General features: G+C 36.5%; 1 protein-coding gene across 1 annotated transcript; it reads left to right on the plus strand.

Annotated features, from left to right (window-relative positions):
- The first annotated feature begins 5,644 nt into the window (after positions 1-5,644).
- LOC114453897 (von Willebrand factor A domain-containing protein 7-like) lies at positions 5,645-23,559 on the plus strand. The gene is made up of 18 exons (XM_028445917.1): positions 5,645-5,726; positions 8,126-8,334; positions 9,183-9,390; positions 9,902-9,987; positions 10,078-10,171; positions 11,202-11,330; positions 11,939-12,125; positions 12,518-12,687; positions 13,060-13,172; positions 14,262-14,378; positions 14,548-14,751; positions 15,638-15,773; positions 16,995-17,147; positions 17,229-17,321; positions 17,622-17,731; positions 19,205-19,369; positions 19,462-19,761; positions 21,427-23,559. The coding sequence occupies exons 2-18, from the start codon at positions 8,140-8,142 to the stop codon at positions 22,666-22,668; spliced, it is 3,702 nt and encodes a 1,233-aa protein (XP_028301718.1). The 5' UTR covers positions 5,645-5,726; positions 8,126-8,139; the 3' UTR covers positions 22,669-23,559.
- Positions 23,560-24,717: the final 1,158 nt, after the last annotated feature.

Below are 24,717 nucleotides of genomic sequence, written 5' to 3' on the forward strand. Positions count from 1 at the left end.
AGGACTAAAAAAGAGGCTGTAGTAGAACAGATATTTACAGTAATGAAGTAAAAATACTTACAAGCTTTACTGAACTCATTGCTTTCTTTCATTTACTTTTACTCCATGTATTTCCCCGTCGGAAACCGATTCTTTTCCTCCAATACATTTTCATTTAAACAGCTGGTCCCTAACTACGAAGCTGGATGAACTTATCCAGGATATCTCTAGCTCCATTATCCGGCTTTACCAAACCTAACATTCACAATCTAATATCAGCTGTACTTGTCTATGAAGCTGGTTATTAACACTTTAATTCAACCCAGAGGTTTTGCATCTGGATCAGTGAGTGCTCACATAAACGGACTGGAGTTTGCAGCGTCTGACCAACAACAAACAATTATTATAAAAAAATGTGAAGTATTAAAATCTATAATTAAAGCCAAAATCAACACTGTTGCTGCAGCAAAAGCAGGAAGGAAGGAATGCTGGCAAAAGATTGCAGACTGTTAATGCGTAAATTGGTGAGATTATACAATATTAATTCACATATGATGGACAACCGTCTGACCAGTCAGTTTCAGCCAATGAAGTTGGATCGTACAAAAAGAATTTGGCTGATTGGTTAAAATGTATAAATAGTGATTGCACTGTTTGTGGTGTGTTGAATTTGAGAAAAATGCTGGGATTTTTTCTGCGTGATTGATCAGAATCTGTAAAGATTTTGACTTTTTTAAGTTTTAGTAATAAATTGTTTAAACCATTTTCTAGACCAGTGGTTCTGAACCTTTCCAGCCTGCTACCCCCAAAATAAAGGTTCTAGAGACTGGGAACATTTATTTATTTTATATAGATAATATCCACTGTTATCTAGGAAGTTTATTTATTTTATTTATTTATTCAGTTCATTTCCGACACGGTTGCATTCACAGAAATTCATTTGACATTCAGAGCACATCATTGTTTTTTTTTTTTTTTTTTTTTTTTTTTTTTTTGTCCTTTTTTCATGCCGGAAAGGGCGACGGAAAAAAGCATTATGCTTATCTAGATCCGTCCCCTAATTTGAACACAGATAATTTTACATCCAACCTCGTTTCTTCCCTTTTTTTTTTTTTTTACTGTTACTCCTCTTCACAGTCTTTTTCCCCCGTATTTCCACGAGCTTTCTTTTCCAGTCGTTGTTTACGTTCCTCCAACTCTGTAGAGTTCAATGGAGAGTTGTCTTGAGATCTGTATGCATGTAGAAATGTCCTCCTCGTTTTGTCCTTAAATTGTTTCAGATTATCGGACTGTTGTGTCTCTGCGTCAAGGCTGTTCCAGAGGTTCATGGCTCTATACACAGTACTATATTTGCCAACGTTTGATATGATCCTGTTTGGTCTAAACACATTTTTATGTCTGAATTCATAGGGATTTTGATTGTATGTGAAACGTTTTTGGATTTGATGTGGTAATTTTTTTGACGAAGCCCTAAATGCGTGTATTTGTGTGTTATAGTGTATTATTTCTTGCAGTTTTAGGTATTTTGACTTCTCAAATAAATCGTTTGTGTGTGTGTTGTGTGGTACTTTATGTAAAATTCTTATAGCTTTTTTTTGTTGTTTAAATAGTGGTTCCCTCTATTCTTTAACTTGTTCTATTATTTCCTTGTTTAGTTTCAGTCTTATATCTCCTGTTTTTTTTCTCTTTCCAAAGTTAATGAATTTTGTTTTACTGACGTTTAGGGATAGTTTATTTACATCTAACCAAGTTTGAATTTTTAATAGTTCCTCATTTGTTGACTCTATTAGAGTGTTAATGTCTTTGCCTGTGCATAGAATGGTTGTGTCATCTGCAAACAATGTTAGTTTTAGGCAATTTGTGACTTTGAAAATGTCGTTTATGTATAGAATGAACAGTTTTGGCCCCAAAATTGAACCCTGTGGAACACCACATTGTATGGTTTGGCATTTTGATGTATGTTCTTCAAAGTCAACATATTGTCTCCTATTTGTCATATAGCTTTTAATCCATTTTAAGGCGTTGCGCTTTATTCCGTAATTTTGAAGTTTTTCTTCTAGAATATCATGATTAATTGTGTCAAAGGCTTTTTTTAGGTCCAGAAAAATTCCGAATACAAATAGTTTTTTTTCTAATGCTTCTCTTATATTCTCCGTGATGTCAATTATAGCCATTGCTGTTGAACGTCCTTTTCTAAATCCATATTGTCCTTCATGTAGTATATTATTGTCTTCTATAAATTTGTCGAGTCTGGTCATGAACAGTTTTTCCAGAATTTTTGATAGTTGTGGTAATATTGATATAGGTCGATAATTAGTGAAATTACATTTTTCTCCACCCTTGTAAATCGGTCTGATTTTTGCAATTTTCATTTTTTCTGGGAATACCCCATTCTTGAATGATAGATTACTTATATATGTTAGTGGCGGGGTTATTTCAGCTGTTATGGTTTTTATTAGACTCATAGTTAGATTATTAACGTCTCTGGATTTTTTTGAGGTACTGGTAGTGATTATTCTGTCCACCTCTGCTTCTGTTACTTCTTCAAGTACAAGGTACTTATCAATGTCTTTCTTCTCATTGTCAAAATGGTTCCATTTAAGTGTTGGGTGTTTATTTATCTCTTTCTCTATGTCTTTTCCAGTATTTATGAAAAAACTGTTGAGTTCTTGTGCTATTATGTTTTTATTGTGTTCTTTTACATTGTTTATTATAAAATGGTCTGCATTTTTTTCTTTGCATTTGCGCATGGTTATGTTGTTTATTATTTCCCACAATTTTTTGTTTTTGTTTTTATTCTCTTTTAATTGTTTTTCATAATATTCCCTTTTTTTTTCTCTAAGTAAATTATTAACTTTGTTTCTGTATTTTTTATAACGTATTTCTGCTTTTAATGTTTTTTCTGTTATATATTTTTTATATAATATGTTTTTCCATGCCTTTTTTTTCATTCATCCAAGTTTCTGATAGTGCTATTATGTCAAACCTATACAAAGTAGAGATGTAATCCTTAATGTCTTCAAAATTTGCATACATACTGCGACAATTACAGTGAACAAGTGACAGACCTTTTTCCTTCTTATTTTCCACTTTGAAGTCATTCTCTGTGTAGTAATGGCTGTTCGTGTATTGTTTCCAATGTGAAAAGTTGTTTGGGTCCACTTCGTCTACTTGATTAATCTCCCGTTGTTGATGTTGATGATGTTGCGGATGATTTTTAGTGGTTCTGTCCATATCCATGATTTTTATCAGTATTCTTGGCTTTTAGGTACCTCATTCGTATTTTTCCAGGTCTTCCATCCTTTGGACTAGAACGGGTTTTCCATTTTCTCCTCCTGGAGGTGTGATGTAAATCCTGCAGCCTCTGGTCCAGTTTTTCACAATTTTTCCTCCTTTCTTCAGTTGGCGTGCTTTCCATGCGATACTTGCATTCTGCTTCGTCAGGTTCTCGTTCATAAACACCATCGTTCCCGCCAGTTTTCTTCCTTGTTTCATTATTTCAGCTTTATATTTCACGTTGGTGAATGTAATTTTCACATCTCTGGTGTCTTTGCGTTTTGGCAGCAGCTGGCAGTAGTTGATGTTGTCTGGGTTCACTTCAATGCCTTTCGAGTCCAGGTAATCAATCACCTATTCTTCAATTGATTTTTCGTCTTCGCTGGTCTGATCCTCAGTTTGTCTTGTTGCACTGGCGTAGCTCCTTGGCCTTATCTTTAGGCCCGTGATGATGACATCCTTTTCTCTTTCTTTTCTTTCCAGATCTTCAACCCTCGCATCCAATGTTTTTATCTTTTCTGCATTCTTTACATTTTCTTCTTTCAGTACCTTGACATCATTCTCCAGTATTTTCAATGATTTCTCCAAGGCATTCGTCATGTTCTCCATCTTCGTAGATAGTTCTTGTCTTAAGGACATGAGATCCTGTCTCATCTCCTGTTTCATGTCCTTAATCATTTCTTTAAGCTCTTCTTTGAATAGCTTAAAGTTCTCTTCCATTTTTGGTGGCATGTCTGGGCCCAGTTTTCTCTCTTCAGATGCAGCTGGTCGCTGCTCGCTGGTAGTCAAGGTCGCGTTATCAGACGGGAGTATAGCTTTTCCCGGAGAGCTCTGAAAACACGTCTTCTCCCTTCCTTGGCTATTATTATTATTATTATTTGCTCCATAGAATATAGCCTCCTAAAGATGTCAATTCTGGTCTTAATCAGAAATAAATATGCGTGGAAAAATGGTCAAAAATTGAGTAAATGGTGGTGAAAGGGGATTTAAAATGTATTCAAAGGAGCAAAAAAAGCTGAAAATTGGTTAAAATATGGCAAGTTTGACATAGTTGCATTTGTTGCAATTGTTGAGAAAATATTCTGTTTCCTGCAGGCATTTGACGACCCCAAATGGGGTCCCAACCCCAAGGTTGAGAACCACTGTTCTAGACTTTTGGAGAATTTTGGAAGCAATGATGCAGAAATGTGTTTCTTCTTTTCAGATTTGTAGAGGACTATTTGTGTGAGTTTTAGCTATTTTCATTTCGTTTGAAAAGGAACCGGGTGGAAAATCGCAAACAATATCCTGTTTTATGATTAAAAAAACAAGTTATCACAGGTTGATGGATAATGCTAGAATAAAATGTGTGGAAATGTGACGGGTTGATAAAGCTGTTGTAACAGAAACTAGTTATTATAGCAGATAAAGCAGTGTGGTGTTGAAACCAAATCTTGTGAATCGTTTTAGTTAAAAGTTGTTGGGGGTTTTTTTTTTATGTTTTTTTTTCCCTAAAGTTCAACTTTTTTTATATTTTAAATGATAAATTGACGTGTACCAGTACTTCTGCTTGTGATGTTTAGTAAAATTTTAAAGCCAGTACCTTTGATACTTAAGTAAAGATAATAACAGCTACTTTAAAGTTTTTACTTTCATGGGTTTTCAGGCCAAAACTGCAGTAAAATAATAATAATAATTTAAAAAAAAAGTATTATGGCAAAAAAACATTTTCAAAAAGAAACACCTATTTATTTGTTTCCTACCTTGAATTTTAGATTGAGGTAATAGATACTTAACAAGGCTTCTTGGAAACAGATGATCGCTTGCCAAGAATTAAGAGTATTTTGTCAGTGGGCCAGCAACACAACTGACAATAACAGACAAGAGAAAGAAGAGCAAACCTACACATAACCAAATTCATTTAACGTAATTATTACTTTTGTCATCGACTTTTGTGAATGACAGTTTATTGTTTCAAAAATATATAGTTTCTTGACACATATTACAGTCATGCATCTGCAATAAATGAACAATAATTTAATTGAATACTTTGTCTATAACTTTATATAAGTACAAAAAATACTGTAAGACTTAAATTCCTCTTTCCGAGTTTGTATCATTTTCTTTATTCAACAAAATATACATATATATATATAAAAATATATATATATATATATATATAAATCTTTTAGGTTACGGTTTTTATCTCCGCTTTCCTTCTTTTTTTCTTATTTATCTGTTTATCTACGTTCATCTACGTTCGTCTCCATACGTTCCCTAGCTGAATGTTGTCCTGTCAAACCAGAAAGATGAGGATTTCCCAATCTAGGTGAGCAGGTGAGGCGTGATATTTAGATGAAGAGTGATGATTGGTGGACACATAAAACTGTGTGATACAGTTGCTCTAGAGACAGCTGTCTGACCATCAAACACAACCTGTGTCATCATCCCAAACAAGGCTGAGCTTTAAGCTGAAAACAGAACATCGAAAGGTTAGTTTGCTATTGTTACTTTACATCTTTGGTCATTTTGGTTTTATTTATTATTATTCTTGTTTTTGTGACATTTATCTAACACACATGAGGAGTTGTTCAAACACTTATGGGCATGTTTCTACAAGCATACTATGAATAATATAATATTTTTTTTTTGTTTTTGTTCTTAACATATTGACTTTTAAAAGTAAGTAGAATAGACTGCATATCTAAATATCTTGTGACTTTCTGTCTTTTGTTTTTTTGGGGGGGGGTTGTATTCAGACGCTCAACTATTCGATGGCTTGACGACACAAAATGTTATATATTACTACAAGAATATATGTATATGTAGATATATTTATTTATTTTTTTAAATAATGTTGAGTAATGTAATATGTAAATTACATTATAAACCAGTAACAAAGGTATTGAGTTGTTTCTTGTATCCTTGATGGTACCCCCTTTTAATCGGGTATAATCTAATTGCAGATCGTCAAATTTAAAGTTTTGTTTACAAGGAAAAAAAAAAAAAGCATTAAATTGTGCAGAGTTTGTCATCTGGAGTTATTTGAAGTCGGTTGTAGGCAGGGCAATTTCGTTTATTACATTCATTTACTAAAATCACGATAAAGCTGTTATTAAGTCAGTGATACTCAACATGTGGCAATTTTGCAACTTTCTTTGTCCCATTTTTCCGCTTTTCTAAAAAATGTGACATGTCTTTGTTTTTTCAGATTTTAGCGAAAAAATATCAATTTTTCCTCATCTTTGCAAGTTCTTTTTGACATTTTTATCAATTTTTTGTCAATTCTTTAACAATTTTTCATCCAAATAAGCTACCTTTGCCCAATAAATAACGCTTGTTTTGACAAAATGCCCTTACATACTCCCTGTTTCTTCTTCTTTTGTAATTTTTTTTTGCCACTCTGCTTTTGGCACATTTTAGTCACTTTTCACTCTTTTTTTGCCACCTGTGATTTATTTTTTGTCACTTTACTTACACTTTACTCATCACTGTTAACTCTTTGTTTACCTTCTTGGAACGGCGGCTTCGTCAAATGGCTGGCTGTGATTGGCTTGTTCACCATTCGATCAATCTCACTGGACCTCATTTTGTAGATTTTAAATGTTCTCCCCAAACTTGCATGGGTTTTTCCTGGGTACTCCGACTTCCTTCCACAGTGCAAAAACATGTCGATAGGAATGCCCATAGGAATGTCCATCTCTATAAGTTGTCCCTGTGAGAGGCTGCAGCCCAGTCCTTTCCTTTCCTGGGTGTACCCCGCCTTGCTCAACTGTCAGCTGGGATACACACCAGATCATCGTTACTGATATTTGAGCACTTCTTTTTGACTAATTGACTTGTTGGTACGATGCCAGTAAAACCCATTTCAGAGCCGCCATGTGTCCTATTGTGAGGAGGTTTTCTGTGTGAAGATACTCTGACATTGTCATTGTGGAAACTAACAGCGAATGGACTTGTTTAGTCTTTCTCAAGGGGTTTTAATTATAATGTTAAGTATGATCACGTACTAAATATCATAGAATTTAAAATTCACTTTTAATGAGCCACTGTTGTGTCTTTTTCAATCTTTATATTGTGAGGTAAAATGTTTTAGGGTTATTTTGTGAGCTCATGTGTAAAATATATTAGCGGTATTTTCTTTGTCTTTTCCTATAACTTTTTTTTTTTCCTGTTTCCATTTTTTTGTTTGGTAGCGTGGGCAAATGTTTGGCTTTTTTGTTTAATTGTAAAGGTTTGATATTCTTTTTTTTTCTTTTTGACTTTCTTAGACATTTATTTTCTAGTAAAAAGATGGTTTTCCTTTTCCACTAATACAAAAAAAACAAAAAAACTATGATGTCATATCACAATTTTTTAAATGCAAGCTAAACACCTATTTATTCAGTCTGGCTTTTATGTCATGCTTTATGATTTTTATAACTTTGAGGGTTCTTAAATTTTTTATTTTTTTATTATTCTGATTCAATGTTTTATATTTAAAAAATTGTTCCCTTCGCTGCTTTGTTTATTTTCTGACTTTTTATTATTTTATCATCTGTTCAATTATTTTTGATCAAATTACTTCTGTGTGCATTAGTCTCTAAACCTTTTCATCATTTTTAACTTTTGTCAATCAAACAAGTTAATTTCTGTGAAGCACTTTGATCTTTAATTCAATAGTAAGAAAGGTGCTATATAAATAAAGTTTGATTAATTAATTGATGTCTTCCATCTTTTTTATTGTTGAATTCATCTTAGTTTGTTAATAAATGTTCATATGTTAACTCTTCATTCATCCCACGTTTTTCCTCTTTTATTCAGAACTTTGATCGAGGTCACTTTATCGGGGTTGTAAGGGCTAGGGGTTCATACTTTAAAACTTTATTTGTTTCCTTTTATTTTTCCACAGCTCTGACCGTCAGCATGAATCCCATGCAGGTAGTCACGGTCCTGGTGATCATCTCATTGCCTGATCTCACCAAAAGCTTTCAACCATTTTTCTCCATCGATGGGGTGTCAATTACTCATCGCGATATAACTGAAACTGCAATCCTGAGAAAAACTGCAGAGGTCTGCCGGGACATTGCTGCAGATGAAGGAAGAGATTTCACGCTGAATGTGAGGTTTTAACAAAGGACACCAACATCAAGTTTTGCGATTTAGAAATAACTGCAATTTCTTTCTGTTGCTGTTATTAGTCTTCACTTTGTGTAACACGTGTGGTGACAAATTTGTGCTAAAAATGTATTAACATCAAAAATAAATCTAAATGTAAAAGTTAAACCTAAATGGCAAATCCAATTCTAAATGTTAAATCTAAATCTAAATGTTAAATCTAAATCTAAATGTTAAATCTAAATCTGTTTTCAGTCAAAAAAAACTGCACATTACAGTAAAACACATGGATATTAAAGCGACTATTGTGATTGTGAGTTAGTCTCAGCGCTGCTTCAGGGTGTGTGTTTATCACAGCAGCAGCGGAGTCAGTCATCTGTTTCAAACAGTCACCTCTTTCAAGTTCGTCAGTTTGGAGCGATTCTTCCCCTCTCATCACTCATTGAGCCTCAGTCAATGGTGTGGGCGGGGTCTTGTGATTGACAGGCACTGAACCTGCCCACTTTGCAGAATTTTGAAATATTTCGCTTCATTTAACATTTAGATTTAAATATAAATCTAACATTTAGATTTATATTTAACATTTAGATTTACATTTAAATTCAACATTATCATTTACATTTAGATTTTAGACATATATTTAACATTTAGATTTTAGACATATATTTAACATTTAGATTTAACATTTACATTTATTTTTCATATGTACACATTTTTAACAATGATATACAACATTCTGTTATTAAGAAAAATGAGCTAAATGTTCAAAATATGTCAGCTCTGAAAAAGTGGTTGAGGTTTTACATTGGGCACCCCATAAACACAGTTAAAGTCATTCTCTCCCTCTCCAGATTGATGGAAGCCTTACAGTCAGTAAGGTGCAACGGGCTTGTTCTGGCACACCCAGCTCCACCGTTCCTGTTTCTGCTGTATCGTTTCAAAATGCCCTCAGCACTATACACGACAGCAACACTAAAGTGGACTTTAATTCTGCATTAATTGCTAAAATGCATTTTGACAATGAAGAATTTGTGGCAGGGCGCAACATCATCACAGAAGGTAATTAACAACAGTGTAAAGACTTTATTGAGCATAAAATGGGGGACGTTATGAAAACATTTTAGGCCACAACTTTAGAAATATGCTTTAAATTTATTTTGTTATGCAAACCAAACACATATAAAGTGAAGGCATGAATGAATTAGTACTTTTTAAGGCCAATAAAACTCCTCAGACGAGTGCTCTGAAACAGCTTTTACTCTGCACCAGGGCATATCATCAAGACTTCTGATATTTCAGAATACAGCATTTATCATAGGCTGAGCATTGTTTTGCAAAAATGGTGCATGAGGATGTAAAATGGAAATCAGACTCTAAAGTGCATAAACTTTTGTGTTTTACTTTTTTTTTTATGACAGATTTTATGTTTCATTTACTACAAATGTATAATGACTATGATATCGTCAATCCCCCCAATACTGACAGATAATTGTAAATAGGTTGAGAAAAACTGGTAAAATGACCACACTCACTGGGAGTTTCACTCATAAAAAGGCTTTTCTTTATTTAGGTGTGGTTGCTGTAAAGTTTAATGTTCTACGGGGGAACTTTGAAGTAGGCAGGAAGACTCTTGGAAGAATCTGCCACACACTTCAGGTGCATTTACCTTTTATTCTGTTGCAATGTTTATTGTATTGTATAGTTTAGGAGAAATTTAAATATTGATAATACTGTCTTTTTATTCAGGATTTCTACAGCCACAGTGATTGGGTGGAGCTGAACAACAACAAGCCTTACAGTGCACTCATCATTCCCAGCCAACCACTCACAAACTTGACAGGTACGGTTCTGAATAATTGATTATCTATTACCCAAAATGCAATAAAATAGATTTTTTTAATAACTAGTACAGTGCCCGTTGGAAGTATGTATTCATAAAGTGGGAGGAGCTTTAGTAGAGTTGTCAATTATGGCCAAATGAGTATTTGTTTGAAGGTTAGATGTAAAAAGAGGTGTACATACTCTGTAGTCTGTAGTGTTATAAAGGGGTATATGTGTGGGTGCAAAGTCAAATAGTGTGTGTGATTTCCCTGGCTTAATTCTATGGGACATGCACATGATAAATGTGTTTGTTTTTTTTACTCATTTTTATATTTTTTTGTTTGGTGTATTTTTCTGTAATGTGTGTTTTTTGGAGTCATTATGTGTATTTTTGTATCTTTCTGTTGACGTTTTGTGCATTTTTTTTGTATATCTATTGTTTTTTGTTGCCATTGTAGTGTGACTCTGGATTTTGTGTATTTTTGTATCTTTGTTTTATTTTTGATGTAGTTTTGCGCATTTCTGTTGTCATTTTGTGTATTTTTTGTATACATATTTAGTTTTGTGTATTCTGAGTCATTTTCATGTTTTTGTTGTTGTTTGGTGTATTTTTCTGTAATGTATGTTTTTTGGAGTCATTTTGTGTGTTTTTGGAGCCTTTTTGTATATTTTTGTGCATTTCTGTTATCGTTTTGTGTACATTTTGTATAAATGTTTAGTTTTTTGTTTTATTTTACTCATTTAGTATTTTTTTTAAAAGAAATGGTAAAAAACTAAAATATTTAGGTTAATGTGTGAGGATATCTAAATTGTCATTGGTATTTGTTGTAATGCAAATGGGGCTTTAAATCTTGTCTGGGGTGCCAAATTGCTTAGGACAGTCACTAACATGTAGCATTTACCATAAGGCCAATACCAACACCAATAAAGGCCCATTTTGAGCCACTTGTTATCCTCCCAATTTTATCAATCACCATTTCATTCTGCTTTCAATTTAACTTTACAAGAAAACCAATACAATGGAAACATTGTGTGTTCAACAATTTCAGGCCAAGATGTTCCAACCTGCAGCAGCTGTACAGAAGATGTATGTAGGGACAACATTTTACCAGACATCTTGGAGAGGAAGCTTCTCACTTCTGGTTACTTTGAATTTTTTTCCAAAGTAAAACCTGCAGGTAAATCTAATTAAAATCTATTTCTTAACAAGTTCAAGTTCCGTAGTTAGTGGGGATGCAGGAGAATCCGTGTATCAATCCTTCATTCGTTTTTCATTATGTAACAAAAACATGAAAAACAAAAAAAAAACACTCATCATTTGATTTGTTTCCAAAACCAAAATGAAAACACGGAAAACGCCTTGTTTTTCAAATTCAAGCTCTTTTGCACCTTTATTTGTTTTCTCCAGTACCGATTTGCCAAAGTATGTGACCCGGAAGTGAAGCATTTCCGAGAAATCTTTAGCTCTGCAACACTTAGGAGTTTCTAAATCCTCCAAAATGTCCGTGAGGAAGTTTTGTGCCCAACACGAGCTAAAGTGAAAAGGACACGTTTCGGATGCACAGTTGGATCCGATCTTGTCATGCTGAACTGCCGTTAGCATAGCCGTTAGCGTCGGATGAGAGTACACTTCCGGGTCACGTACTTTGGCAAATCGGTAATGGAGTCTTGTTCTCTGCACACATGAGCGCTCACTAAGAAATTAGATGAATTTCTTTACTTGACCTTATGTTATTGATTTTCACCCTCCAAAGAAATCAAGGCTTATAATGGTTTCTCCTCAAAGGTAAATGCAGTCATGGAGGGTTATTTGACAGGACGAGCAGAGTGGACCCAGAAGGTGGCATCAATAAAGATTCAGTTGGATCTTTTCATGGCTACCTACATGTGAATGCAGCTACTGTTGCTATTGATGCCACCATTGAGCTACTGGAAGACATCCGAACAGCAGTTGGAGACAAGACTTTCTTGCAGTCAGTATTTCGTGATCAATGATGATTATTTATCATTTATAAACACACAGAAAGCTAACAGCCAGGGTTGGGGTCATTTTCATTTTTTAATTACAATTACTTTTTCAATTATCCATGTTAAATTACAACTCAATTATGATTGCCTTTACCAGAATGTTTTCCAAAAACAAATAACATTACAAATATTAGTTTTCCCCTGAAATCCATTACGTTGTCAATTACTAAAGTTCAATTAAAATTAATCACAATTACCGAGCGTTTAATAAACAACCCCATTAAATGTAACCTTCCTCTTGTGTTAGCTTTCTGTTAGCATCTCTGAGGTCAGTTTGACCCTATCATCTAATGACCCTAACCCTGCGAACAGCGCCTTATTGCTCACGTTCTTCCAGGTTCATGGGTGTGTCCCAGTCCTCTGCACTGAGTTTTGTCATTGACACGACAGGAAGCATGTCCGATGATATAGCTGCTGCTAAGGAGACCTCCTTCTCCATTATTGATAGTAGAAGAGGAACCGCTGAGGAGCCTTCCGTATATATACTGGTACCTTTCAATGATCCAGGTGTGTAACTTTGAAATTTAAACATAAACCTGCTTATACCTGGGCGACCGTGGCTCAGGTGGTAGTGGGTCGTCTTCTGATCGAGAGGTTGGGGGTTCGATCCCAGTACCTGACTATGTGTCGAAGTGTCCTTGGGCAAGACACTGAACCCTAAGTTGCTCCCAGTGGTCGACTAGCGCCTTGCATGGCAGTCCTGTCCCACTGGTGTGTGAATGTGAGAGTGATTGGGTGAATGAGCTGATATGTAAAGCGCTTTGAGACTGCGTCAGTGTGGGGATAAAGCGCTATATAAAATCAAGTCCATTTATACAAAAAACCACAACCTCAAGAACCCAATAATATGTAGTTTCCTGTGCTATATCCCCCATCTAGAATTTGGACCAGTCATTAGGACAACTGACCCAGATACATTTAAAGCTCACATTAATGAACTTACTGCAAATGGAGGAGGAGATTTACCAGAATTCAGCATGTCTGGACTGCAAGTGAGTGAACCTTTACTATTCAATTCAATTCAACTTTATTTATATAGCACAAATTACAACAAAAGTCATCTCAGCGCTATCAACATAAACAATTTGTAAAAAGAAGGAAAAACCCCAACAAGATCCACATGAACAAGCAACAGTGGGAAGAAAATAAACTTCTTTTAACAGGTAGAAATCTCCAGCAGAACCAGGTTCAGAGGTGGCAACCATCTGCTACGACTGGTAGGGGTTAGTGAACAGAAGGAGGATGAACAGAACAGGATAGAGAGATAAAACATAAGAGTGTCCCAGACTAGTTGAGCCGTGAACCACAGATCAGGAACTGTCAGCTCCAGCTTCAAGACACCTGAAACAGAAAAGAGAGAGAAGGGCGAGGAGAAGGCACAGACTGCAGAAAAACATGATATAGTATTAGCAGGTCAGCCTGTATGGTTTTTGGCTTTGTTCCTAGTGGTTAGGTTAACGCTAGTTAGAAAGGTGACGTATCTCTTCCCGTAGACTGGTAAGCTAGCAGCGACTCCATGGTTTGTAAATGTGACCATTACAGATGAGCTCATGTCCGCTCTAGTGGTTAGATTAGCTTTAGCTCTACCCTATTACTTTGCCTTTGCTACCCTATTACTTTACCCTTACTACCCTATTACTTTACCTTTGCTACCCTATTACTTTACCCTTACTACCCTATTACTTTACCTTTGCTACCCTATTACTTTACCCTTACTACCCTATTACATACACTTGTGCAGGGGCAACTGCTCCAGGTGACAATCCTGTTGTCCGCGTATAGCAGGAAACGGCTTCACCATGAACCGATGCTATATTTTCCATGACAGTCCCATTACATTGTATTAATTCTAAGTCATGTTCCTTTTTCAATCATGTTAAAAATAAAACAAATTAAACACAAACTAAATCTTGAAACTGTTTAAATTGCAAACCTTTGACTTTAGCACATCTGATGGTGCAGGTAAGCAAACTAGACCAAAAGGTTTTGTCACATCATCATTTATCTTCATCTCTTCTGATGACATGGTAACATCCTTTGACATTCTAACAACCAACTCTATTTTTTCTGTTATGTTTTAGCTTGCACTGACAGCCGCTCCCCCCTCCTCTGATATCTTCCTCTTCACGGATGCTACAGCTAAAGATGCAAATCTGAAAAACACTGTCCTAGCCCTGATTGAGAGCACCAAGTCTAGGGTAAGAGCACTAAGTGGTAGGTGTTAAACGCTGTGATGACCTATTATTTATTTTTAGACTGGGACACTTCTTGATTTCTCATGATTCAACATAACGTTTTCATGTATTAATGCACTGGTCAAAAAATAATGTAAATAACATTTTTCTTTCCCCATATTTGTACATTTAGGTAACCTTTATGTTGACCAACATTGTTACCAGTCGACGTAGGCGACGTGATTCTCAGAGTTTATCAGATCGATTCGCATCCTCAGAAGGCACTGTGATATACCGAGACCTGGCCCGAGCCTCCGGGGGGCAGACCATTGAAGTCAGCAAGCTCAACCTCATCGAGGGCACGGCCGTTATCGAGGATTTATCAGCCAATGCAGTGGTGAGACACCTAAAAATAGTGGCTGCGTCCCAATACCCACACTACGCTCTATGGACTTCCACAAAGTGTTTAAGTAAATGTGAAGTGTGTAAGGGAACAAGTGTGCTGAAAGTGTAGAATTGGGACAGTTTGTAGTTATGTCATCCACTGGAGTCAGGGTGTCATCAATCGTGATGGCAAAATATATAAAATATATACAATTATTATGTTTTTGCTTTTCTTGTTAAAACAATACAAAAAAAAAATGCTTTTAAATAACACACGACTTGTGTGGAAGCATTTTGGTGGCCTGTGAAAAATTGCTCATTTTCTGCCCTCAACTGATTACAAATAAATATATTTTTGTCTGTTCCTGTGAAAGATTAGACATTGAAAATTAAAAATATGTCTTGATAATGGGCGGTGCTCCTGGAGCAGTTAAGACACGCCCAGTCTAGACGATAAAATCTCCAAAGAACAATCTATGCAGTGCTAGCTAGCTACTTCACAACTCTCTCAACCCAACCTACTGAACACAGATTCTAGAGCCCACAGATGCTAGTTTTTATAAAAGGGGCGGGGCCAACAGTGCTTGTCTGTGACGCAAGATGGTCCCAAAACATCACATGATCTTGTTCTCAGCCAATAGCAAAAATCAATTGTAATAGCTGGGTTTCAACCCATACAGGGCAGTCACTGACATTTAACAACAAAATACACCAAATTGAAATACTTTGACTAAAATGTTGAGAGTTGGACCAGGATTAATCAACAACACTACTTAATACCCAAATACATTTGTATTCAGCAGAAACACTGGTTTTGGTGTTCAGTTACTCTTCCAAAAGAACAAAATAGAAGATTTCTGTCCCTAAAGAAGGTTTTTTCTTTTTTTCTGCCTCTTCAGGTGACAGTTTTTCAAGTGACAGAAGATCCCGGGAAGCCTGAAAATTTTACATTCATTGTTGATGCGGCAACAAGCAACATCAAAATTTTTGTCACTGGGATTTCATCACTAACCTTCCAACTAACCAGCCCTTCAGGTTAACATTTAATACACGCTTATGTGTTTGCTCATGGAAGATGACAAAATTACAGGTTTCCTACTCTTTTTTTTTAGCTTCAGATCTCAGATATTTGATATGTTGATAAACAAAAAATATATATAGTTTTTATAATAGAAGGAATTGATGTGATAATACCTGCTGTGTTATGAGTGAAAAAGTGACAAGTGAAGCTTGTTCCATTTACCGAGGTCCATATGTGTTTATTAAGTCCGTGTGTGTCCATGTTTATGCCTCCGTCCTTCCACTCTTTTTATTATATCCATGTCTTTTAAGGCTTTTATCAAATAGTCTCGGCTGGAGTCCGGGCCCCCGCCATCTTGGACTATGTCGTCACCAGCGCGACATTGCTGCAAGTCGCACAAGCGCAAATCGACTCAAATTAACTTAAAGCGGATTTAACCAAGTTAAGTGTTTACAAGAAAGAAGAATTATCAAATTTGGAAATAAAATCGGAATAAGCCAGCCACTTAATTCGGATTTAAGTTTAATTCGGAATTAAATTAGCATTAGTAATTAAGTGTTTATTAAAGCTCCCATGTAAACGTGGTCATTGTCCTGAGCATACGTTCTCCCTAAATCTAGTTCAGTGATTCTCAAACTTTTTTGTCTCAAGTTCCACCTTCGTCCGACTACAACATTTTGCTCAGAATACTTTCAAAAAACAACAATAGAGCATAATAATGGAATGAATGAGCGATAACACACATTTTAAATAATCTAATTTTGTAAATAAATGCAAGAAACAGTATTTAGTAAAGTAGTTCCTAACCTTTTTTGGATCATGACCCTATTTTGATATCAAGCATTTCTGGTGACCCCAAAGACATTTTGTTTTAGAATTAGTTTTTAATCATGTTTGAGCTCAGATATACTGCATTTTAGTTGAACTAGATTCACAAGTATAGAAATAGTTGTTTTAAATTTAAAAAAAAATATATATATATATATAATTCTTCAGAAATTTCAGGCAACTCCACATCGGGCCCCCCGACTCCAAGGTTGAAAAACACTGCTTTAGTGGCTCCTGAATAGATTTATTTCAATAGTTTTTATAATTTCCCGTCACATCATGCCTGGGGTGGGACCAAGACTGAGAATTTATTTGTTAATTCTCCTCTCTCTCTCATTTGAGAAACACTAATCTAGTTGAAGGGAGGCATTTTAATTATGTTAAATATTATATTGTAATGTTCTTAGGAGTATCTCAGAAATCTTCAGAGCCCAGTGGTCCTCTGGCATCTATCACCACCGTGGGGAATCTAAGGCGGATACTTGTTAATGGTACTAATGAAACAGGAACATGGGAGCTCAGTGTCAGCTCCAGTAGTGCCTACTCTGTTAAAGTTACAGGTCAGTAGTAAAAAAAACTAAACAAACTTAAATGTACATTATGTTGTATTTCTCAATGAAATATAATTTTACATTAATCAGGTCAAAGTTCTGTGAATTTTCTCTACAACATTGTGGAAAAACGGGAGGGGGCTCATGCTGGGATTGATGTTCAGGAAGGACGTCCATCTTCAGGTAAAAAAAGAAAAGATCATTTCTTCATTTACATTGTTAACTGTTAATAATGCCATGATATTCTTTAAATGTTTGGATTTAATTTAATTATTGGAAAAAGAAAAAAAAGCACACTTCTAAGGCCGATTGTATACAACACAAAAGTACAATACAAATTGGAAAAAAATAAAACCTGTACAAATTCAAAACAGGAGAACTGAAATACATTAGATTAAAATGATCTTTTTTATATGAAAGTTGATTCTTTTTAACTTTATTTATAAATTCCTGATGAAACCATTTCCTTGTTTTAACCTACAGGTGGTAATGTAACTCTTTTAGTCACTGTCACAGGAAGTGACACTGCAAAAGTTACTCATGTAAGTCTGTACGACAGCTCGGGTCCAACGCAAATCAACGGAACTGTGCAGGTAATCCATATTTTACTAAAGGGTTGGTTGGAAGAAATCTATTTATGGTATTTTAAGTACCATAGTTATATAGCCAGTTTGGAGTCAGCGTGTTACCATGTCATTGGAATTTTTACCACGATTATCCATGCCACACCTGCATGTGTTAAAGTCAGTTGAGTAAAAAATAATGATGGAAATTTTGATGGAAACTTATTAAAACATTATCTTTTACGAATGCTAAATATGGTTTTAAATCACACAAACGTTGTTAGTTTGCATCTCGGTTTTAATTGGTGAAGATGTGCTACATCTATAAAGGTGTAAAGAGTAGTGATATATTCTACTCGAGTAGAAGTACTGTTACTTGAATGAAATTGTATTCAAGTACAAGTAAGTCATACAGTCGTGCAGTGTACTTTTGATGCCAGTTGTCTGTGAAAATTACATTTTGTTTGTTAATTAATGCAATAAAGTATTTTTTTTTTAAATTACAGTAACTCTGAAAGTAATGTATTACTTTCTGGATTACTTTCTGAGTAAGGCTGCCTGATAAAAACACAGCTCCTTTTACAACCACCAAACATTTATTCACATTAATTATTTACACCAGTATATGTACTGTATTTCATGAATGGTTTGTATTAGGGATGTAACGATTCACTCAACTCCCGATACGATTCGATTCACGATACTGGGTTCACGATACGATTCTCTCACGATTTATTTTACAAAATGGGACTGTATATAAATGACTGAAAAATATTCCTTTATTTTTTTGGGTAAATACTATACTATTTTTCATTGTCAAAAGAATTCCTTGATAAACTATTCAAAACAATGCAATTTAACTAAAAATAAATCTTGAATGAAATAAATAAAAGAATAATACAAATGAAGAAGCTAATTATTTAAATTCTGGTTCTATAATAAACAATACAAAACTACATAATAGTTATTTTTCTTTTTAAAAGTGCAACTGAAAATGTATTTTGTGCCTTAACAATTGGACTTAAAAAAAAAAAAAAAAAAAAGTCATTTTACTGTATTTAGGTCAGATATTTGTTTGGACCAGCAGAGGGCGTTGGTAACCCAGTGGTCGGTTGGCATGCATATATTTTGCAGTGAAGAAGAGATGCTATGCTAGCAGACAGAGCTAATAGAAAAACGTGGCTTTTACAGATATTCACGTAATATTACAGATATTCGTTGTGCTAAAGGGGTAAGGAATCATTTATGAATATGTTTAAGAGTAGAAGGCAGCCAGAAAGAAAGTATTAGCAGATTTCCCTCGCTGCCAACACTTCTGGATAGCACCCTCTGCTGGTTAAAAAAAGTACTGCGATTCAATTTTCACAGCATCGATGTGAATCGTGATACCTATGAATCGATTTTTAACTGCCTTACGATTAATCGTTACATCCCTAGTTTGTATGGATTTGTATTTAACAGAAGTATTGTGTAATAAGATGTTTGTCCTTGTTTGGTCCTTAGGCTTTAGATAACAACAACTTTCTAGCAGAATTCACAGAAATTCCAGCAGGAGACTATGTGGTCCGTCTGATTGGACAGGAGAGTAACCCGACCTCCAGGTCCACACCCACCATGTTTCAGAGACAAGCCTCCACACGCATCAAGACCTCCAGCCTCACTGTTACTGTGAGTGTTATTCAAAAACCTCTTTTCTTCTAAAACAAATGTGGACCATGAAATATAAAACCAAACTTTGTCCTTTTCCTTCTCGCCCCCAGTCTTTAGTGGCTACCAGCATCCTAGAACCAGGTTCCAACATCTCCATCCCATTCACAGTTTCCTCCAACGTGAACGGAACATTCATGTTGCAAGTGAACAACGATCGCAGCTTTGATGTCGCTTTTCCAAGCAGCGTCTCCATTGGCGGAGTTGATGGAGGCACGGCCAACGGCACCGGAACCCTAACAGTCCCAGCCGACGTGAATTCAGGGACAGACTTAACCGTCACCATCCAGGCCCAAAACACAGCTGGGACGGAAATTAACTTTGCTGTCGTCAGGTTTTCCGTGGTTGCTAGGGTAAGAAAACTTAAATGGGAACTAAGCATCGTAAATAGTCTTTTATAATTCTAACCCAAGGTTTTGTTTCAGACATGGGATTAGTTATGGTGTACAACAGGGGTCACCAACCTTTCAAAAACTGGGAGCTACTTCATAGGTAAAGATAGTCTGAAGGGCTCCCAGTTAGAAAAGCACTTCTTAGATACTAAATGTTCACTTTTTCACTTAAATTAGAGGGTAAGATAATAAGGAAGGCTAGCAGTAACTTCAAAAACAACTGGGTCAACATGTAACAATTTATTTCTCCTAATTTATGAAATTGTTTCATTTTCATTACATTTCATAGAAAATTATCATCTTCCTAATTTACTAGCAACTAATCAACAATTTTTAACTTAGCATATAACGTAACATTTGTTAAATGTAACAATTATGTCATATTTTATAAAAATCCACCCATTATATTATATATATGTACCACAACCCATACACCATATCTGCAATTCGCATCATGTTTCAATGAAAATAAACATTCAAAAATGATAATTTAAAACTAAAACTTTATCACCTGCAGCAGTATTTGACTCTATTAAGTACGAACTACATCTGTCATATGTATTTGTTTTTGTTAGTTTAAATCTTGGAAAGTAAATCAAATGTTAGATGGACTTCATTGGTGACTAAAGCTCCTGAGGGCCCCTCACATGATCCATGCATGGACCATTTAGCATGGTTCTCCGCCTGTATCTAGGGCAGGGGTAGTTGGTGACCCCTGCCCTAGATACAGATATTTCTTCCACTTCTGACCCTGGTTTTTCAGCCCACCACACCCTCTCCACTGTCACATAGTCTACGAACAGCTGTCCAGACAGACTGAGGAGTGCCAGGGTGGCAACCCATCCCTCACTTTTGTTCCCTGTTCAATATTCATCACACTGCTTACATAGCCACTACACTGATTTCTCCACTTCCTATGTTCATTCCTATCTTATATAGTCTATCTCCAGGGTTAGCCAAGCAGGCTTGGCGGTGGCTGACTGCTTCCGGTCTACCCACTCCTGGTCTCTGGACACGTTTCAGACACCTCCAACACTATTACACCTTCACAAACTATTTGATGAACGATGTATGGAACAGAGACACCCAAGTAACATGCCCCGGCTGTGCCTTGCCTTTGACTCCCCATACCAAACAGTCCAGAACTGTTCAAGTGGTTTCATCGAGAAAAAGTAACCACAAACCTAACCCTATCTAGCTCCACTAGATCTCTCCACCTAACCCAAAAATGCCAACATAGCTCTAAATGACAGCCTTCATGACACCTTATTCATGCTAATGACAGCGTATTGTCAGCTTTATGTATAAAACTTTAAGCAGCGTGTTACCGTTGTTTTGATCTCCACTGTAAACACTTTGTTGACATTTCGAAAGTTTCACGCATTACATTGTGGGATGTGGAGTCTCGTAGACTGATGCACAAGTTTTTACTTTATTCTTTCTGTGATTTCTTGTTTGCCACCCAAAAAACTGCCAAAATGACTCCTCAACACATGCCGGATGGTTTACGTGGAAAGATAACACGGGAATGGGCAATACCGGGAAAAAACTAGAACAGTTTGTCTGGCAAATAAAGTTTATATACTTTAACGCTTGAACACAAACTTTTTTCCTCCTACTGTCCAGGTAGCAGACATGTCTGGCCCGGTGTGTGAGGTGGTCAACATATCCGGTATCTGTCCACACTCCATCGCCCTCTGCGCATCCTCTCAGTGGGAGCTAACTGCCAATCTCACTGATGGCGTCAATGGGACGGGCATCGAAAGAATCACTCTTCGTGAAGGGAATGGAACCTTCAACACCGTCACCGTGACAGAGGCAGGAGGTGTCAACGTCACCATGCTCACCTACAACTCTTCCTGCTGCTCACAGAGAGTTGTCCTGGCCACTGTGGACAGAGCGGGAAATGTAGGGAGGTGTGTGGGGCAGGCGAGGATGCTCTCAACACCTACGCCTATGACTGTAACCAACTCAACTCTTAACTTTACAACTGCAGCTAGCACCACAAGCCATGGAACGCTCCAGGTGGCAGACATGTCTGGCCCTGTGTGTGAGGTGGTCAACATATCCGGTATCTGTCCACACTCCTTCGCCCTCTGCGCATCCTCACATTGGGAGCTAACTGCCAATCTCACCGATGGCGTCAATGGGACTGGCATAGAAAGAATCACTCTTCGTGAAGGGAATGGAACCTTCAACACCGACACCGTGACAGATGCAGGAGGTGTCAACGTCACCATGCTCACCTACAACTCTTCCTGCTGCTCACAGAGAGTTGTCCTGGCCGCTGTGGACAGAGCGGGAAACGTAGGGAGGTGTGTGGGGCAGGCGAGGGTGCTCTCAACACCTACGCCTATGACTGTAACCAACTCAACTCTTAACATTACAACTGCAGCTAGCACCATGAGCCATGGAACGCTCCAGGTGGCAGACATGTCTGGCCCGGTGTGTGAGGTGGTCAACATATCCGGTATCTGTCCACACTCCTTCGCCCTCTGCGCATCCTCTCAGTGGGAGCTAACTGCCAATCTCACCGATGGCGTCAATGGGACTGGCATAGAAAGAATCACTCTTCGTGAAGGGAATGGAACCTTCAACACCGTCACTGTGACAGAGGCAGGAGGTGTCAACGTCACCATGCTCACCTACAACTCTTCCTGCTGCTCACAGAGAGTTGTCCTGGCCGCTGTGGACAGAGCGGGAAACGTAGGGAGGTGTGTGGGGCAGGCGAGGGTGCTCTCAACACCTACGCCTATGACTGTAACCAACTCAACTCTTAACATTACAACTGCAGCTAGCACCACAAGCCATTCGAGGCTTTCACACGGTCTTTTGATTCTGGGTTTGATTTTTCTCCTCCTGAAATAAATAAAAACATTACTTATCAAACAAATCACACTCTTCTAAAATGTGCAATCTTCAACTTTATTCCCATTTATAATTTGCTTGACAAGTCTTTAGCAATCAAATGCATGCAGCGCATGTATTCAGTGATATTTTGTCATACATTGGTCAATTATATTTGGATGTAGTGATACAAGTTCACTCCATTGGCTTCTTGTCTATAACAGTAAATATAGAAGACGTTATTGTGATTTTGAATGTTGCATGTGTTTGTTATTGAGAACAACAGAAGACAGCAGGCACATACCAAAGCAGCAGACAGGTGTTAAACCTCGGTGGTTGTAAAGCGCTATATAAATCATGTTCATTTACCATTTTAAAAGGGATATCACTACAAAGTTGGCAGCTTTTGTTATTTAGAAATGTAAAGTGTTAAATATTGGGCACAACTGTCATGCTCTTGTTCAGCTCCCCCAGTCCGGCTTTGATTGAATTAACTTTGAGACTATTTTGACGTTTTCATATGTTTTGCATCTCGTTTCACATCCTCTGTAGCAGTGGTTCTCAAGTAGCCCCCTTTCTCTTATTTCTGATTCAAAGTACCTCCTTTGTCCGACTACAAGGTTTTGCTCAGTGTACTGTGAAAAACAAAACTTTAGAACATTGTGATGAAATGAATGAGTGAAAAACACTGCTCTGTAAAATCTAACTTTGCTACCTCTCCATCAGCTTCTGCTTTAAAGTGCAATATCTTGTTTGTAAGTAAACACTCATTGTATACAATTTACAATTACTGAAGGATAACAGATCACCCTATGATTCTTTATGCCTGTATGATGCTACTATTGTGCAGAAAGCTCACCATGAATGTAAACCAAATCTACCTACGGGCACAAATAAAATTGTCTTACTTATTTTTCTGTGTCCCATATTATTTCCCCTACACAGCACCTGGTAACATGAGCTCAGTTTATATTTACAACTAACCTAAGTATCTATAAATTTATACTTGAAGCTTCAGTATCTGCACTGCTAATTTTATTTATTCTAAATACATTTTAAAATGTAGCTTGCAGATTTATAAATGAGAGAAATGTAATTATTGGATATTGAAGACTTCAAAGAGCAACTAAACTCCAAAAGGACCTTTTCCCTGTTGAATATGATTATAATTTAGTATGAACTGAAGTAGTGTTGTTGGTTGATTCTTGCCCAACTCTCAACAAGTATTTTGTTGTAAAAATGTGAGTGACTGCCCTCTATGGGTTGAATCAAATTTTGCTATTGGCTGAGAATGGTAGTTTTCTCCATGTGTGTCTTGGCAACTTTTATCCATTTTCTGTGAGCTGGGCTCACAAAAATGTGATTTTTTGATCCGAGGGCCACATTATTAACTTATGTCAGGATTTAGAATAATGACCGATCTGAACATTAATACAGGAAAGAACAAATGGTTTTGTCTTTGTTGTCAATTTGTGTAGGTTTGGTGGTGTTCTTTTTGAGTTTCTAGACCTTTCATGTGTTTTTGAAGTTTTGTCAATTTTTTTTTATCAGTAGTGGCAAATTTTTGTTGCAATTTTTGTGTTGTCTGTGTTTTTCGATCATTTTGTGCATTTTTCCGTAATCTTTTGCAATTTCATCTGCATTTTGTATATGATGCTTGTGTCATTTTGTGTTTAAGTGGTTGTTTAGTGCATCTTTATAATTGTGTGTACTTTTGTTGACATTCTGTCATTTTCTGTGTTTCTGGAGTCTGTGTGTTATGTTGAGCTTCATGCAACTTTAAAACTTCCTGAACTACAATTTTGTTTTGGGGGGCCGCACAAAATTAGAGCGAGGGCAGCGTGTGGCCCCCGGGCCAGGTGTCGGCTTTTACAGCCGTGGGTTAAGTTGCTTTTTTAAAGAAACAGTTCAGGGACAAAAATGGTTATTAGGTCTAGTTTGCACATTCACAACTTGCTTGGTGGTGAATATAGTAACCGCTCTTTTGTAAAAAATGGAGGAATCAAAACATCTTTACATATGATTTTCTATATAGCTAATGCACAATTAAAATAATCTGGATTTTTAGAA

This window comes from Gouania willdenowi, chromosome 1 (assembly GCF_900634775.1).
Source record: "Gouania willdenowi chromosome 1, fGouWil2.1, whole genome shotgun sequence".
NCBI classification, from domain to species: domain Eukaryota; kingdom Metazoa; phylum Chordata; class Actinopteri; order Blenniiformes; family Gobiesocidae; genus Gouania; species Gouania willdenowi.